Source organism: Leucopleurus acutus (assembly GCF_964270905.1).
Source record: "Leucopleurus acutus genome assembly, chromosome: 13".
In the NCBI taxonomy this organism is placed as follows: Eukaryota; Metazoa; Chordata; class Mammalia; order Artiodactyla; family Delphinidae; genus Leucopleurus; species Leucopleurus acutus.
Genome location: NC_139155.1, coordinates 44,421,186 through 44,440,762, shown reverse-complemented (window position 1 = coordinate 44,440,762; position 19,577 = coordinate 44,421,186). Strand labels below are relative to the sequence as shown.

The 19,577-nt window shown below is 39.6% G+C and overlaps 1 protein-coding gene across 2 annotated transcripts in view; it reads right to left on the bottom strand.

The window, feature by feature from the left end:
- DSC3 (desmocollin 3) overlaps positions 1-19,149 on the bottom strand; it is a gene marked incomplete at both ends in the record, with an annotated part of 38,873 nt that extends 19,724 nt beyond the window's left edge. For both annotated transcript variants that reach the window (XM_082852786.1, XM_082852787.1), the window contains 6 exons: positions 2,099-2,243; positions 3,956-4,111; positions 8,176-8,295; positions 9,622-9,821; positions 11,641-11,725; positions 19,081-19,149. In XM_082852786.1, coding sequence (XP_082708912.1) covers positions 2,099-2,243; positions 3,956-4,111; positions 8,176-8,295; positions 9,622-9,821; positions 11,641-11,725; positions 19,081-19,149 — 775 coding nt within the window. The remainder of the gene's footprint in view (positions 1-2,098; positions 2,244-3,955; positions 4,112-8,175; positions 8,296-9,621; positions 9,822-11,640; positions 11,726-19,080) is intronic.
- Positions 19,150-19,577: the final 428 nt, after the last annotated feature.

Here is a 19,577-nt window from a genome sequence, read left to right as displayed (position 1 = left end):
AGTCTCTTTTCTATTCTATTTTTTGCTAGTTCTTGATTTGCTTCCTTCTCTTTCACCAGATTTGTATCCAAACCTCACTGCCCCCAGCCCCACTTAATCTTATTTCATACTATTTACCATTCAGGGAGAATTTAAGTTAACTGTTTCTGCAGTTAGAGCTATTAGTATTTTTCATCCGTATGGAAAGTAAGAATATTGCTCTGATAAAGGACTTCAGGTATCAAAGAGTACATACAGGTGGTATTTTTATAGTCTAAGGATAGTGTTCCAATGCCCATGAAATTATAATACATAGAACCACTTTGCCTATAGCCCTGTATGTGAGGTTGGCCTGAGGAACAATACATAGACATATACAATCATATACATATATATATATGTATATATATATTCATTGAAATTTTATATTTGAGGGAAATAAAAGCCAAGTAAAACTATTAATGCAAGGAAGTATTAGTTTTAAATAATTTTGTCATTATATCCTTAAACTTTATATATGTGTGTATATGTGTGCTTAAGTATATATATATGTGTATACATATATATGTATACATAGATATAGATATAAATTTGTAGAGAATGTCCAAATACATACTTAAAAGTAACAAAAAGATTTCTGCAGTGGATCAATATGAAGACATGAAGTAATAATCTTATTATTATAAGAAAATAAATTATCTTTTCATAGAAAGCTGTTTATAATCTTTATAAGACATACATTTTCTTCCTGCAATTTCACTGACAGTCAGGAAGACATAAACACTATTTTAATTCTCTGGATACAGAATTCCTTTACTTATTACATAAAACCTTCCTAAAATCTTGACTTGAAAATTCTTTTCCATGAGTGCTATATTTCACTATTCATTGAGCACCCTTTGCCCAAACCCTCTGTGTGTGAGTTAAGGCAAACTCAGAGAACACCTTCAGAGTACCACAGCCTTAACAGGGCTGAACCTACTAGTGTGATATGCTTAAAGTATTTTGGGTTAATCTGGGCATCAAAGTGTTTGCCCTAGATCCTTCTCTGTTACTACCAAAGAGAACAGAATGTTCAACAAAGAGTAAAACCAATCATTCCTCTTTGAAAATAGAAAAATGTAAGAGTCATAGACTTTTGAGGTTAAAAAACATTATAAGTCATCAAACATAATTAACTCATTTTATAGATCAGAGAACTCAAAGGAACTTCCATTAGTTCCCACAGTGAAATAATAACAGACCCTGAATCAAAAACTAGGTTTCCTAAACTCCAAAGCAACAATAATTTTTTTAATTGCACCACGTGAGTAATAAAGAGGTTAACATCTATGACATCAAATTATCAAACTAAAATATAAAAGGAAAGAGCAGTTACAACAATCCACTGAAGATCTAAGTAACTCCTAGAAACTTTAATAAGCAAGTTAGCTAATCCTCTATGGTTGAGTTCACTTCCTTTCAACTTTATTGTGAGTGGTTATTCTCCATATTGCAAGTCTCAGAAGACATTAAGAATGCCACATTTAAGGGCCTATTGAAGTGAAACACTTTGGTTTTCCACATGTGAGAGCAAGTGTTTAGGATGGAGAACACACAACGCAAGTTTCTCTAAAGTTATTCCTGTATTCACTCTAAATTGGAAGTAGTAAAGTAGTAGTTTAAAGAGAAGAGACAATATAGATAAGAGCTTAAAAAATTGTATCCTCAGTGGATATCATTCAATACCTTCCTAAATAAAACCTAATAAAACTATGTACATTGATTTTAGTTTTATCTTACATTCTACCCTGCATGTCCTCCCTTGGAGCTAGGAATAATGATAAACCCACATAATAATAAGATGAAATAAAGTATATAAGCCAAATACGGTACAAAGCTTGAATAACTGTTATCTGCCTTTATAATTCATTGGTATCATACCAACAACACTACAAACTCCTATAATACCTTGTAAATTACACATTGATTAGATTTGATAGGATTAAATGTATTCCCGTAAGTAGCTATTGGTCCAGTGTCATCTCAGGATGATCTGGCTTTGAGTAAAAACTCAACCTCTCAAACAAAGTATATAAACATTTAACATAACACATTTTACTCCTAAAAGTTGTCTTACCAATTCTACTGCTTTCTGAAACTTCAAAATTATAAATTGCTTCTGTGAAAATAGGGTAGTTGTCATTTTCATCCTCCACTCTGATGGGCAGTGGAAGAGGTAAGTCTGCTGTATACCCATCTGCAGTTGACGCATGGGCAATCAGCTGTAAAACAGTGAAAAGCTAGTTCAACAGTCCATTATAAAAGATTCCAGCATGAAAGAATACTATGCTTTACCTACTACCTTCTCTGCAAATCTTTTCAATAATAAATCACTTCAAAAATTCCCATTCAATGCTTCTTTAGTTATCAAAACATCAAACACAGAAAGACTTTAACTACAGTTAAAAGTATCCAATGTTTGGTAGAAGTGCCTACACTTCAAATAAAACCTAGGTCAGAGTACAGAGAATCAGAGACTACTCAGGTCATGAGACTAAGGAATTAAATGTGAATATGGAGATGTGGATTACAGTCCTTATTCTCCCCATAATCATAAAATTGTATTGGGAAGAACAGTTAACCTCCCTGCAATGGGGAAAATCCTGACTATATCATCTAAATGAGCCAATGAGTCCCAACTTTGTCACTACTGAGCCCCTTTATTGTTTAATCTCATAGATCACATATTTGTAAGAGGTTTTCTAACAAAATACATTTAACAGTTTCCACATTACTAATTAATCAAAAGCAATGTAATGTCAAATAGAACTTATTTCTTTTTTTCATTTTTAAATGATTTTTTAATATAAACAATTTTCCCATAGTTAAAGGTGCACTATTTCAATTATAAAAGAAACATCCTTATCATGATAAATTTAAAAATTCTGTAAAGTACAAAAGAAGAAAAGAAAAATCCATGACCTACTACCCAGAGATAAGTACTGTTCACATTTGATGTATTCCTTGAGTCCCTTCTGTGTATATAGTTGTACACAAAAATTGAGATCATACTACTGTAAGCTTATATCCCTTTTTTCCAAAAAGCAAACAAACGACTTTATGCTGTAACCATTTCCCAAAGCCCTTAAACATGCTTTGAAAATGGGATTTATTGGCAGTCTAATAATCTACCACATAGACATACTGTAATTTATTTAACTAGACCCCTATCGGTGGACAAATAGAACGTATTTCTATTCAGCATGTGATTACAACACTGAGTTGAAATTTTTCCAGCCAAGAGCAAAGAAATGTCATGTGGTGAACATCAGTCAAGTTTACTTACCCAGCATCTCTTCCCTCTTCATTTAGGAAGAGAATCCCTCTTTCCTATGGGGAATCGGCCCCCCTGTACCACATGACCCCAGAGCATTGACCATATTACACTGAAAATTGTCTGAATGATTCCCCATTGATGTAAGTTCATCTACATCAGAATGCTGGCTTATTATGCCTTGTTTGGACTTGGTCTCCCAGTTTTGCTTCCTTATATACTTCTCGGATATCATCAGATAATTAGACAGGTGGAACAAAGACCAAAAAAGGAAAAACAAAAAACACAGAGCAGAAGAGGGACACTGGAAGAGGACCCTTCCAATCAACTGTGGCCCTGTCTTGGAGAGAGGAGAAAGTACCACGACCAGAGAGAGAAAGAGAATCTCATAAGCAAAACCAACTCCTGCAAATTTGCTGGAATTTACATCCAAATACAATTAAATTTCTTGGCTTCATTTGAGGCTTACCTAATACAAGTTGAGATAAAGAGCAGACCAAGTATTCCAAAATATTACACAATCTATTTCCTTTGTCTTTCAGATCCCCTCTAAGAAGAAGTTCAGAAGACAGGAAAGAGTAGATGCGCTATCAGAAGTTTAGTTTAAACTATGATTATAGTTTAATCATTTAAAGTTATGTGTATCAATAAAAGTCCTACATCAAAAACATCATATTCTTCACGATCCACAGGCCGGGTACAATACAGATTTCCAGTGTCTCTTTCTATGAAAAACAGATTTAGAGGTTCTTGGTCAACTCCACGCCCACTTATTGAGTAGAAGACGGTATAGTTCTGTGCCGCGTCAGATTGAACCTAAGAGGAAAAAGCATATGTAAAAAATTTTTCATGAAAATGCTATTTTTAAATACAACTTATATGTTTATATATTTTTTTATTTTAAAGAGATGACTTTAATAATATAATAATCACCTTTGTCACTTCATCAACATGCAAAATGGTAATGAACAATGGTAATTTGGCAAAAGATTTTTTTAAACTGCTCAAATTTAATGAAAACAATGTTCAACATAAATAGTAGCCAAAGACAACCTCATATTAAGGCACAGTTTCCCATCTAGTGATTTGGCAAAGGTAGAAAAAAGCAATAATACCCACTGTGGACAGGGGTGAGGTAAACAGGGATTCTCATATACTGTTGAAAGGAATGCCAGTTGTAATGTTCCTTAGGGAAGGGAATTAACAAAAATTAAAAGAATGAGAATAAATAGGGAAGACTCTTCCTGGAAGAGGAAACAGGAAGTGCAAAACAACCAGACCAGGGTCGTTGGCCACTGCAGTTGGAATAGACAGAACTATGGGAAAAGGAAGTCGGAGAGGAGGACGAATGCAGTAATGGGGCCACGGCATGTAAGAGATTCCAAGGATGCTGACTTCTGCTTGGAGTCAGATGGGGAGCCAATGGAGAATTTAGACAAGAGTAGTATCTGATTTATATTTTAGAAGGAGAATTCTTGGTGTTCTGTTAAGATTAGACTTGGGTGGGCAGGTAAAGGAAGAAGCAGGAAGGCCATTTAGAAAGTTACTGCAAGAATTCAGGGGAGAGAGAACTGTTTGTTAGACCAGCGTGGTAGCAATAGGGGTTGTGAGAAGTGGTTAGATTCTGGATATAATTTGAAGATACAGCCAACAGAATGTGCCAGTGGGTTGGCTGCACGGTGTGAAGACAGAAGTCAGGGATGACACTATGTCAGTGGGTGCAAGCATCCCCTGATGTCTATTCTGCCTATCTGCCTTAGTATTAGAATTTGCAGTTGAGCACAAGGTTGCCTGGAAGAAAGACTTTTCTCAGTCTCCCTTGCAATTAGGTATGACCACACAAAAAGGTCAGGTCAATAGGGTGTGTGCGAAAATAATACATGCAGGGGCTTCCCTGGTGGCGCAGTGGTTGAGAGTCCGCCTGCCAATGCAGGGGACACGGGTTCGTGCCCTGGTGCGGGAAGATCCCACATGCCGCGGAGCGGCTGGGCCCGTGAGCCATGGCCGCTGAGCCTGCGCATCCGGAGCCTGTGCTCCGCAACGGGAGAGGCCACAACAGTGAGAAGCCCGTGTACCGCAAAATAATAATAATAATAATAATACATGCAGGATCCAGACTGTACTCTAGAAAGTGGAGGAGTTGTGTTCCCTCAATGGGACACAGTGATGAGCCATCTTCAACCTGGAAGGATGGCCAAGCTTAAAACGGAAAGAATCCTGGGCCCCTGGTGATTTCTCAAATTAGAATCTCTTTACCAGATCACACGTTGACATGAAAGGACTAAATCTCTGTCATGCTTTAGCCACTATGATTTGAGATCTTGGTAAAATGTGGCTATATCCTTATCCTATTATAATACAGGAATTAAAATTTTAACTATGAAGAAGGGATGGATATGGTAAATTGGGGCTCAACATCGATTTCACCTCCTTCTACTGTGTCCTCTCATAGTGTAGATATTAGAAAGATTCAGATAAAAACAAACCAAAAACTCTCCCTTTTCCAGGGTCTCTTGAAACAAGAGTTCTGAATTAAAATACAGACAGTCAGGTGTGCTTGCATGAAATTTGGAAGCCATAAGGGAGATAGATGCCTCCTTTTTGCTGCTTCTACTGTTTTTGCTGGCTCTTTGTGGTGCAATTTTTTTTTCTTTTTTCCTGCAGCAGCAGAAGTTCTAATGGTTTTTCACAGACTTCGTGGATGCTGAGAGACAGGATATAGATCAATCTTTTTGTGAACACTGATGGGAGCAGTTAAGATTGTTTTGGAGCTGCAGTTGGAGGAGCAGCTTCCTGCCTGTGGTGGTTCCTTGCCCAGTGCAGCTTCCTGACCATGGCAGTGGCACTCTGGCTCTAAAATGACTGGCTTCCCCATCATGAAGAAAGCAGTATGTCCCTTGGCTATAGATTCTGTGGGGTAGATAGGAGATTCGTTCCTGAAAATTCAACCTAAAGTTTGTTTCTTGAGCCTTCCCAACAATTCTGTAAACTGTTTAATACACTATCGTAAATCCCTCTGTTAATTCCTTAAAGAGAATTGTGCTCTCCGCAACTAAAACCTTACCGAATGGACTCTACTGCCCCAAGAACTGAAAGGATGCAGCTGCCATTAACTGAGAGGGGAGGATATTTTTTATAAGAAAACGCAAACATTTGATTTTTATACGTTAAGTTTGAAATGTCTACTGAAATTCCAAGTGGTAATATTAATTAGGCAACTTGGGCTGGAGATATGAAGTCTTAAGTTTCCAATGTATAAAAAGTACTTAGGGGCTTCCCTGATGGCGCAGTGGTTGAGAGTCCGCCTGCCGATGCAGGGGACACGGGTTCGTGCCCCGGTCCGGGAAGATCCCACATGCCGCGGAGCAGCTGGGCCCGTGAGCCATGGCCGCTGAGCCTGCGCGTCCGGAGCCTGTGCTCCACAACGGGAGACGCCACAACAGTGAGAGGCCCGCGTACCGCAAAAAAAAAAAAAAAAAAAAAAAGTACTTAAAGCTATGAGGCTGGATGAGATCACCGAGAGAGTGAATATAAATAAACATTACACAAGGTTCATAGTCTGAGCCCTGGAGCTCTCCAAATTTAGAGACTGAGGGGTCAGGGTGGTGAGGGTTAGGAGGATGTGGGAATGAAGAAGAACCAGCGAAACATACTAAGAAGGAGTGGCCAGTGAGAAAAGTGGAAAACTAGGTGAATGTTGTCCTAGAAGCGACGTGAAGGAGGGACAGGTCGGTTAAATCAAATGGACACACGACAAGGAAATGAGGACTAGAAGTGGTGACTGGTTTAACAGCGCAAAGACCAAAATTACCTCTGACCAGTATAAGTTTGGTAAACAGAAGTCATTTCTTAATACGCTTTCACCAGTGCTTAAAGTACAATAATCTAAGAGAAGAAACCAGGGTCCAGAACTGGACAGAATTTTCTACAAGTGTGAAAGATACTGGAAGCATAGTTAAAAACATAAACAAGTAGGACACAGGTGGCACCACTGGTATTAAACATCAACCACAGTAATAGAAATGTAAGGGAAAAAGGCAAGCATAATGCCATAGCCTCAACTCAGTCGTTATTTCCATTGTGTATATTCCATTTGGATCTTTATGCAAAGTAAACCTGACCCTGCTTAAAAACGTCTTGTTTTTAGGAAAAAGTTAAACTATCTAGCAGAGCACACCTGGCCAGTTCTGGGTGGACCCTACCTGCCTCTTCTGCCCCATCTCCCTGCTCCACGCCCATCACACACAGGAAGACTAAGCTCTGTGAGCTCCCGCGAGGAGCCATGCTTGCTTGCACCTCTGTCCCCCTCTCTTCTTCCACAGTGATTTACCTGCATGACACTCTCCCATCCTTCAGGCTTTAGCTCAGATGCCTCCCCTTCTAAGTCTTTTTTCTGTTTTTTACAGCATTTCAGCCCATGAATTCTCAAATCACCCCGACCCAGCCCCATCTCAGCACTCGTCATGCAGTATTGCAATCATTTGCCTACTTCTGTCTTCCTCACTAGACTCATAAAATACATGACAGCAAAGGCCATGACTAAATGTATTTCTAGCTTCAGTACTTAGAGCAGTGCCTTCCACAGGACAGGGTAGGTGCTCTATAGCCGGCTGCTAAGTGAATGAATAAACTAATAAAGATCATTTAGTGGCTGTAGAGTCTTTCTCATATTATTATTATTAGTTTTTTAGTGATTTTCTAGTTTTTCTCATTATTAGATTTTTAGTGATTTTCCCATTTTATGTACTTTTATGACTCTCCATGAATATCTTCAATCAAATCTGTTGATTTTTAAATGTTTAAAGAGTTATTAAAACCTGGACAAAACAGACTCTTGGAACTAATTTAGCAATCCCAATCAGAAGGAATGGAAAACCTACCTGTTGAAGGAACAAAGGGAAAGGGCCCAAGGAATTCTCTTGCATTGAGCAGGGGATAGGCGCCCATCTCCTCTTGGAACGCCTGAGAACAGTCTCTTTAGTGTGTCTCTTCCTCAGTACCTGAATTTAGAGAAAGAAAATTAACAATAAACAAAAGCATCACAGCCTACTTCATTGTAAAACAGTGGATGGACCATAAATCTAACACCTCTCTGGAGGCTCAGTGTCAGGAATTTCCATGCTGAAACTAAAGACCAGATAATAAGGTCTTCTTTGTGTTCGAAGGATAAGAAACAATGTATCCAGACTTTAAAGGTTTCATGAACCAAAGAATTTAATTTCACATACCTTTCCAACACTGACCATACTTTCAGGTTAGGAAAATTATCACTGTACTCTCAGTTCTTCCTGTTCCATCCCAAAATGAGATGGAGAACACATCCTCTTTCAGACAATCTATAGACAGCATTTACTTGTTCTTTCTGCTAAAACCTCATGCTCTCAGGTGAACTATAGTGAGATAATGCATGTTCTTCATTGCCTGAACACTCTACCTGCACTGTCCAATATGGTAGCCACAAGCCACGTGTGACTATTTAAACTAATTAGAATTAAATAAAATATAAATTCCACCCTTCAGTTGTACTAGCCACATGCTAAGTAGCAGTAGCCATTAATATTGGGTGACCATATCACACAGTGCAGATTACAGAACATTTCCATCACTGTAGAAAGTACTATTGGAGTTTTTAGTGATTTCCATCTAAGCAGTCATTTAAGCATTTAGATGACTTTTTCATTAATACACCTCACATCGATTAGTTGTAATCCAGTGAGTACTTTCACAACGGCATTCCTCATGACATGGAATTTAGAACTACAGGCAACAATCACTGAGTGGTGGCTAATACCATTCAGACGCATACATACTCCAGGATTTCCATCCTATTTTAACATCAGAATCACTGTGGCACTTGAAATCAACCTCTTATTCACTGGGAACTACTGCACTTAATATTAATTTAACATGTACCTATTGACTATGGGTCTGGTGTAAATGAGGCTATAAACACAAAAGGGATTGATTCGTGCCCTTAAACAACGACAGGTAAATTGTTTGTGCTAATAAAAAATGCCCAATGCTACAACAGAGGGATAACCAAACTGACACTGGCACACAAAAGCAAGTAGACTTTAGAGGTGGAAGAAACCTTCACAGAGGAGGTGTCATTTAGATTTAACAAAGTAAGATCCAATGTCTAATCAGTGTTGAAAAGGGAAGGAGAAGGAGGGAAGGGAGGAGGAAGGAAGGGAAAGCAAACGGAAGGAAGAGAAAAGATAAGGAAAATAAAGCCTATTTTTTCTTTTGTCTTCTTTGCAACCTTTAATGAGAGTATTTAAATGAGAAGAAAAACATGCGTGAAAATATCAATGTACTTTGAATACCTTCTTCTGATGTTCCAGGAGCACAGGAATCTCTTTCTTTGTCTGTTTCTTTGAGTCAGAAAGCCATATGGTGAAAGATCTTTTCTCATCAGACAACACAACAGCATGGGCTGTGTATACTGACCCATCTTCTAGAACTCTGAAATCAGGATCACTGGATTGGATGTGGTCTGCAGATCCGAGGCACTCTTTCAAATTAACTGCAAGTAGGAATTTCCAAGTTGTAACGTAAGAAACACATGCAAAAAGAAAAACAGTGTTAAAATAATTTATACAATCTTCTTCAAAATCCTGAAGTGAAATGAAATGAACCAATCACTCTGCATTTATCAAATATCTTAAGACTCTTCACATGTATTTTTTTAAGTGATAATACTTTCTCCGTTAAAAAAATGACAATTCTGGATTATATATTTGTATTAAATAAGGTTTTTTAAACCTTTATATGTTCTAAGAGGCTTATGAAAATGATCTTCCTATTAAAGACGTCTGTGTGTTGCAATCATGACAAAGCTGAGCTACATGCCGGCCCACACAGCTGGATAAACAAACAGAAAAGTTTTCCTTAACAATATAGTCTGAGTCTTTTAAGATACACCTGTGTTAAGCCAGAAGTTTCACACAAAGAGTGACAGAGTGTATGAGTTTGGCAAACAGTCAAGTAAGAAAAATCTTTAAATTCTTCCCACTAGCGCTTTTCTGTCACATCTCCCCCACCCCCCACCCCGACCCTCACCAACGCCCCAGGGGCCCAGAGTTCTCTTTGTGTTCCTGTTCCTTGCTTTCCCGGGCTCCCCAGTGAAATGCTATGTGGAATCCTCTCCCCCTGGAAATTTTCCCAAGTGAAAAGTCATAAAATATAAGTATCATACAAGTGTTTTGATACTTATATCAAAAGTATCAAATCCATCCCATTCGTCCACTATCTGCTTTGACAGAAACCAAACTGATACATTAATACACACTTAAGTAATAACCTAATACTCACTTAAGTAATATCATCTCAAAAGATTCATGTTACCCATGTATAGTGTTTTCACTTTAATCCAAATCTGTCACAGATGGAAACGTTAAGTCAAAATGAAGTGAACATCTTTAGAAGTGATGACACATTTCTCTCGTGTTCACATTTTTAGCAGAGTGATAACCTCTGGTCTATTCCCCTGGAGGAACACCCCCGACTTCTCTTTACATCCTCTCCTTTCTTCCTTCCCAGAAATGGGACACTGTTGAAAATTAATGTGGCGTCTCTGGGACAAGCTATATCTCTGAAAAAAACATGATGCTTTTCCTCCAATATTCCCTGTACCACAGGGAAAGTCCACCTGGACAGAGCTTCCCAGCTGTTGGGAAAGGCTGAGGTTCCCTAACTTCTCAAGTGTGCAAATGGCTGATTAAGCGCAGTTTTGAATGGAATAGTTCACCTTGTTATATTTCTCACTGCAGCTATGGCATTGATAAAAATACCGCTCTGATTCTCTCAGGTCCTTACCTATATCTCTCCAGTGCTTAGAATCCTAGAGTAATGAAAGGGCTACATTCTACATGTAATTCTTTATGTAATTTTTACTGTTAAAACATAAGTGACTACAAAAGCATGGATTAGCACATGTTCATTAGAATCGATGACAGAATTCTATAGAGTTCTAAAGAACAGAACATATATTTTAAACTTGACTTGTATCTAATTATTGGTTCCGGCTAATTCCAAAAGGCAAAGATTGGATAACATGCTCTTTCCAGCATAAGTAAATTAAATTTCTGTTTTAAAATCACTGTTTTGGGCTTCCCTGGTGGCGCAGTGGTTGAGAGTCCGCCTGCTGATGCAGGGGACACGGGTTTGTGCCCTGGTCCAGGAAGATCCCACATGCCGCGGAGCGGCTGGGCCCACGAGCCATGGCCGCTGAGCCTGCGCCTCCAGAGCCTGTGCTCCGCAACGGGAGAGGACACAACAGTGAGAGGCCCGTGTACCGCAAAAAAAAAACAAAAACAAAAGAACACTGTTTTGAAATTGCTCACCTCTGCCAACCACTTGTTCTGCCTCTAGTTTGGAAGGTATATGAAATATCACCTTTTTGCAAGCTTCACAAGCAAAACTGAAGACCTAGGAAAAAATGGTCACATTAATACAGTATAGAATAAAGAACTAAGTTTTAGATATGCAAGATATATAAGTCCTAGAGATCTACAGCTAGCAATACTGTACTGTATACTTAAAATTTTTGCTGAGAGTAAATCTTATGTTAAGTGTTCTTACCAAAAGAAAATAATAATAATATATAAAGAAGGTGAGAGGAAACTTGGAGGTAATGGATATGTTTATGGGATAGATGGTGATGATGTTCTCACGGGTACATACTTATCTCCAAGCTCATCAATTGGTGTACATTGAATATGCACAGCTTTTTGTGTGTCCATTTCACCTCAATAACATAGTTTTTAGAAAAGAATAAAGAACAAAGCCATATGATCATCTCAATAGATGCAAGCAATTGACAAAATCCAACACCGACTTACAATTAAAAACTTTCAACAAACTAGGAATTCAAGAGATTTTGCTCAATGTGATAAAGGGCATCTATGAAAAACATCCTACTTAACAGAGAAAGACTGAATGCTTTCCTCTGACATAAAGAACAAGACAATGATGCCTACTCTCACCACCTCTATTCAACATTGTACTGGAGGTTCTAGCCAGGGCAATTACACACACACAAATAAAATTAAAGGCATCCAGATTGGGAAAGAAGAAATAAAATAGTCTCTATTTTCAAATGATATGATCTTGTACATAGAAAATCCTAAGGAATCCACTAAAAACTATCAAAAAAATAATAAGTGGTTTCAGCAAGGTTGCAGGATACAAGATCAACATACAAAAACCGATTGTGTTCCTATATACTAGCAATAAAAAAATCTGAAAACAAAATTAAGCAAACAATTCTAGTCACAATAGATATCCCACCTTCATAGATTAAAAGACGTATTCCCAAAATTCATCTAACAAATTCAATGCACTCCCTACTGAAATCCCAAATAACTTTTTTTGCAGAAATTAAAAATCAATCCTTGAGGAAATGCAAGGGACCCAAAGACCCAAATAAACTTGAAAAAGAACAAAGTTGAAAGATTTCCCAATTTCAAAACTTACTACAAAAAACAATAATCAAGGCAGAGTGGTACTAGTGTCAGGACAAACATATAGATGAATGGAATGGAACTGAAATTCCATAAATAGGCCCTTACATATTTAAAAATATATTATTGGTTTTGTTTGCTGCCACTTATTTTAGTATTTCAAATATATGTTCACAAGTAAGATCAGGCTACTACTTTTCAACTTCATACCATCCTCATAAAATGAGTTAGGGAGAGTTCCACTTTTTTCTGTTCTTTGAAACAATGTATATAAGGTAGACATTATCTGTTCCATATAATTATGGAAAAATTCACCTATCTCAGGTCTGGGCTTGATGGATATGACAGTGTGTGTATGTGGAGACATTTGGCTTCCAATTCAGTGTCTTTATAAGTCTATTTACAGTTTGTATACCTCCTCGAGTCAACGTTGGTAATTTGTATCTTGTAGAAAATTGCCTATTTTGTCTCTTTTCAAATGAACTAGAATAATATATTAATATTATTATCTACTTTTTAAAACATCTGTCCTCTCCACAACTGTGCCTCTTTTTATTCCTAATATTGTCTTATCTGTGCCTTCTCTATTTTTCACTTGTTCAGTCATAGCAGGTTGGTCTATACTTTCAAATGATAGCATTTGGTTTTGCTAATCCTCTATATTGCTTGTTTCTTTTTCCTTTTTTAACTGTTCTTCATAAGATATATTCTAAGTACACGTGTATTTTAAGAAATAATAAAAGAAACACTAGGGCACTTACCTTCCAAGTTAAGAAATAAAACATTACTATTATTTTCAAAGTCCCTATATAACTCTCCCTAACTGCATTTTCTTCTTGACTTCAACCTCTCCAAATATCAATAATGAATGATATTTTTTTGTAAATCATTTACTTCCCCATTTCTGCTTAATTTTATCCCATAAGTATGTATCCCTAAAGAAAATTGGTTTGTTTTGCCAACTTTAGGCTTTAAATATATGTAGTCATATGCCAATTATATGCAACTTGATTTCTTTCCTCAAATTATGTTTGTGAAATAGATCCATGCTGAATATATAGCAGCAGCCCATTCATCTTTGTTGCTGTATAGTACATCACTGGAAAGCAGGTACAATTAATTCATTAATATAAGGGATCGATATTGGAAAGGATGATATTCACATATAGCTTTCAGTTATGCCATGTTTCCTGAATTATAAAGAAATTTGATACTATGTTTGTGGGGACTGGATATATTACTGAAAATAAAGTAAAAACATAAAATAAAATAAAACCACCATTAATTAGCAATGATGAGCTAATGACTTTTAAAGGTATTTTAAAAGTAACTTTTGTACAAATGAGTGCCCAACAACAAAAAAATACAACATACAAAAAAAATTTTAAAGATTAATGAATTATGGATTGACTATTTGAGTTATAAAAGAATTTATTTTAATGAAGAACCCTCCAGGACAACTTTAAATATCTGACATAAAACTTAGAGTTGCGAGCAACTTTAAATTAAAATGTAACAAATTAAGTTTTAAAAAATGATAATATAAAGTATTATCTACTCTAGTCTAGGAAAAATGAATTGCTTTGTTTCACTTTACAGTACTGTCCAAATTGTATTAATTGTATCATAGAAAGCTTATCATACAAATCATTAAATCCTGATAGAACTATCTAATGCCAAAGGGAGAGTGAAAACACAGGCATACGTGTCAGTGTTTCATTTTTGTGCTGTTGTTCAATTTTAGAGTGAATAGGCAAGGTAGGCTTTCTAAAATAACACCTTTTTCAATAGAGGAAAAAGAAGCCAAAGAACAGAAATTTATAGAGTATCTGAAACATAAAGGAGATCTTGACTGAGCATATCGGTTACAGAATTTTCAATTCGTCATTTCTCCTGTGGACACTTGCCATCTTAGAGATGGAAATCTTACTTTCAAGTTCTTACCACCCTGAATTGTAGGATTTACCTTTCTGTATTCTCAGTGCTTTGATGATTCTACTAAATTTCTTTCTAACCAAACTCTGTATGATGGGATTCTAGTTAAATGGAAAGTATCATTAGCTGCAGGTCACCAGAGATGCCATATATGGGACGGCAACTGCCACAAGGATTACAACAGGGCCCAAAAATGTGCACAGCTTACATGTATTTAGTGACTCAGAGAGTGCTGCACCATTTAGCTGTATCTCAATATGAGCACCAATAATCTCCATTAAAGAAGGTAGGTGATAATGAACTGATATAAATATATACTACAACGCTGACTTCCTTAAAATGGTGGTTTTGAAATAAACTAGTTCGCATTTACTTATTTAATTTGTCCTAAGCTTTTTTCCCCACTAAGGCAAAAGATAATAGAAAGTATTATACTCACTTTTATTTTAAAAATTGAATATGTCAAATGTTATCAAGAACAATAATAACAAAAAAGTCTGTTAAAGGAGTCACATTATTCTCAAATGCTATAAAGTCTGAAAAGATAGAATGCCCGTTTGTCAACATAGGTTGCAGGCAGAATTTCACATACTCCAAGGGGAAAAGCATGTTATGTTATAAAGAAAAATACTATTTTAATTCCTTTTGAAGAGCCCCTTTAGCAAGTGATAGATTAACCATGTCCAAGTACATACCATTTATAATATATAATAGTAAATATAATTCCCAAAGTGGATTTGATATGGCAAACAATATTCAACACACATATAAAAGGATCTCATTATTTATAACAGGGCAGAAGACATCTGAGCAACTGAGCTAATGTGAATTAGTTTTCACCATTCCTAACAATTTTGCTACTTTAAAAGGAGAAACATTTTAAGAGATAACTCAGTGCTTTCAACAATAATGGGATGATCTGACACGTTTCTTTTCTAGTTTCCCCCTCTCCTTTCTTCCTTTTCTTTGTATATGTGTATGGAAGGATGATTAGGAATTGTAGTTAATTGTAGCAGTTTGGAGTATACTGAGGATAGAAAGGTGGGAAAGGGATGCAGATTCAGGAGAAAAGTGCAGAAGGGAAGATTCCACAACCTAAGGGGCAGCTCAGTGGGAAAGCTAACACCTTAAAAGTCTCAGTTTTCTGTTGAAGCGCTCACTTCAAACAAGGAATTGTCTTTGAGAAATCCATTAAGGGGTCCATAAAATGAAAACTGCGTTTCTAAAATGTTATGCCCTTAATATTATACCAAAGAGTCCTAGGAGTCAAAAGGAAATACAGATATAGGATGGTCAACAGAAGTCTTAATTTATCCATCTGGACAGAAATTGAAGTTGTCTGTAAACTGGGGATTGCAGGTGAAAGAAATTATTCCATATACACTCTCTAGTATACAAGTCTCCAGACAGACCATTTAATCTAAACTTTAGGAAATTCTTTTTTTTTTTTTTTTCTTGTGGCATAGTGGTGGATCTGGCTGTCACACAGTAGGGGCTTGAATGTTAGTGTCCTCTCTTTCTGTCCCTGCTTCGCTCCTCTATCAGCCAGTGCCATGGCTCCTGGGAGTGTGGCCAAGTGTCATCCCAGTCTCCAGACTCCAGTCTCCTCTAGAGCCATGAAGGACATAGAACCCTCAAGGGGCATCATTCTTTGGAGGAGAGCTTCCCTTGGCTCCTCTTCTATTTAGGTTCTGGTTTAGGGGCAGGTGTCTCTGCTAAAACTAAACAGTATGTTACAGCCTTTAAGGATTAAGTAGCATCTTAGAATTTTAGACCTACAGAATTTATGGGGCTCTTCTAGTCAAGGGGATGGCAAACACAAGCAGGGAGGCCTCCTTTCTCCCTTTCCTTGACCATGGTATGACATTGCCAATCAATCACAACAATATCACAAGTTTGGGATGTCTTAGAATCCTCAGCAGGACACTAATACAGCAGGACACAGAACTGACATTTAAAATAAAACATTTCTTATCCTTGATCTAACACAACTCCTTATTTTAGGAGTAAGGTGAGGACCTCTGTTCTCCATGACCCTCATTCCTCAACTCTGTCCCTTTATCGCTAGTTAATCTTGACCTGGGATGATTCCCACTGATCATTTCATGAACATTCTTAGATGGCTCCCTTCCCAGCAAGTCTTTCCTGAGCAGTCCTATTCCTTGGAATAAAGCTCTAGACAATTTAGCACTAAGAAACTTAGCATGTTTAACTTCAGAGAGCTGCTACAATCTCCTCACTTATTTGATGGAAAGTTGAAGTCCAGAGATTGAAGAAAAGTGATTTGCCCGAGACCTCAGAACAACTTATGAATATGCCGGGTAAAGTCCAACATTCTAATTCTTGGGCCATGGCTCTCCCTATTATACCTTCTTGTGGCTGAGATTCATTTCTTATTAATACTCAATGCATGGAATCATAGACTTTGGAGTTAGGGTTAGGGTTAGCGTTAGAATTATATACAGTAACTTTTCCAAACTTCCACTGAAGACAGAACTTCCTTTCTCCATGCTCCATTTCATGTGAGTGTATCAAAAGGGACATGTTAAAATCTAGAGGTTTTAGGAAGCAGGAGATGGGTGTAGTGGAGAATTGCTGAATCTGTATCAGTCAGTTGCTGTTCATCCGCTGCCTGACTATATGACTTGGGCTCTGGGTGGGCACTCCCTTTGCTCACACTTTCCTAGACCAAAGCCCTGTCCTGAAATGATCACACATTAACTGACCAGACGATTTAGGGCTCTAGCCTCTCCCATTTAAATGACTGTTTCCCTTAATCTTTAGGTAACACACATCATCTACAAAAAAAAAAAATAATCCTAAAGGAAGTCATACACTAAAGCTGATGCTATCCCTGTTTAGATGTACAGGCACCTTCCTGCCTTGCCGCGCCCCAGTACTCCCACCACCACACCCCGCCACCCAGACAGATACTCGCATTCCACGCCCTCCCCTCCAGCGAATACACGAGAAATCTTGCGAACACAGCACCTCCGCTGTTTTCTTCTCCCCATTCCGGGATTCCTTTCGCAAGGAAAACACAAAACACTAAATTCATGCTTTTAAACATATTAGCTGGAAACACTTTCAAAGATATCACAAAAGAGCGCACTTTGAGAGCAGTTCCCACTTGTAAAGAGTCATTTCATCAGCTCATTTTGTTGGAACAGCTGCCTGACAGGTCGACGCCCTCACCTGTACAATTTCTTGTCCATAAATATATCTTAGATCATAACTACTAAACCATTATTCATAACTCGATGATTCAAAGAGAGGTCAAAGCTGGCACCCACACGCCCTGCTTGGGGGTTGAGAGCAGCAAGAATCCAAGTAGCCATAGTCGACCTGCTCCCGAGCCAGGCTGGTCCTCTCGCCACCGGACCAAGCGCGGGGCAGTCGGGAGTTCGCAGCTTCTTTCCAGAGCACGTCTTGAGCGCAGCCGTGGTCTCGCCCGCAGCTCCGCGTAATCGCACAGAGTTCCCGATTTTTCGTTTTGTGTATCGCGAGTTCTCCGAGACTTGTCCGTACCTTTCTCTCGGGGTGGATCTCATCTTGGGTCTCAGGTTTCCTGGGCACAGAAGACCCCCAGGCTGGGCTCTGGGCTTGCGCAGTCCTGCCTGGAGCCGGACAAAGAACCACCCAATCCCACGCCTCTCCCAACACTCCTCTCAGCTTGATTCTATCCCCTCAGCCCCACCCAACTCCCCCATCACACCGCCGACCCAACCCCCATCCCTAATGGAGCCGCGCACGCCCTCGCGCCCCAGGTATACTCCGGGTGGCCAGCGCTGGTGGACCGCTCAGGTGAGCTGCTTCAACGGAGGCAAAACCTGGAAGCCATTTTTCAGAGGTAACTCAACGGCGGGACCCAGGGGCACCGCTCCAACCCCTCCTCTCACCAGCGTCCCCATCCCAGGGGACCCTGGGGTAGGGGGTCAGCCCCTGTAACTCACTCAGGGATTCTCCAAAACCTAACCCAACACTCTTCTTCGCTCTCCACCCAAACCCACCCCAACCATCATCACCAGCCCTAGGAGCCAGGAAAGGAGCGCGAACCCCAAGCCGGCCCACTCGCCACGGCGCACGAGAGAGCTCAGCGAAGCGGGAGCCCATCCCGTAATTCAAACAATCGAACAAGTCCGAAACAAAACCCTCAGTCCGGAACTGACTGAGGACTCGTTTCCCATCCTCATCCCTCAGACCCCGAATCTGGCTCGTCTGTGCCCCGCCCACCCCCACCCCCAAGATGGAGCTGAGCCGCGGATGTCACCTTTCGGTCGGCTTCCCCCCACCGCTCCCCCAGCAGGACCAGGGCCCATTCGATCCCCTGCCGCATCCCAGCTCCGGGTAGGTGGTCGCGCCCCACCCCGCCCGGGCTCCACTCACCACAAGGGTCAGCAGTAGCTGCCTGCAGAGAGCTCCGCGCAGGGAGCTCTGGGGCCCGGCGGCAGCCATCGGGGTGCAGGGCCGGAGAGGAGGACGCAGGCACCGGGCGGGACGTAAGAGACCAGAGCCCGCCGAGGTGCGGCGACGCGGAGGTGCACTTCTTTCAGCTGCTCGTTACGTCGCCCGGGACTTTTTCAGGTTTGCGTGCCGGTGGGCGTTTTCACTCCTGAGACAGGATTGGACTCGGGAGACGCGGAGCCGCCCCTCCTCGTTTTTTCTCAAGTTTTATCACCGCGAGAAGCTCTGGGGAGCTGCCCAAGACTGCCCTTAGGCTTCTCGGAGGCCGCGCCGGGTGCTCGCTCGCGGGAAAGCTGTCCAGGCCACCCCCTCTCTGCCAGCTCTCCCACGCCCCTCCCCCGCCCCCGGCTGCCACGCCTTTCGCGCAAAGCTCAGCGGGGTCTTCCTCGCAGACAATGCTTGGCGCGTTCCTACTGCGG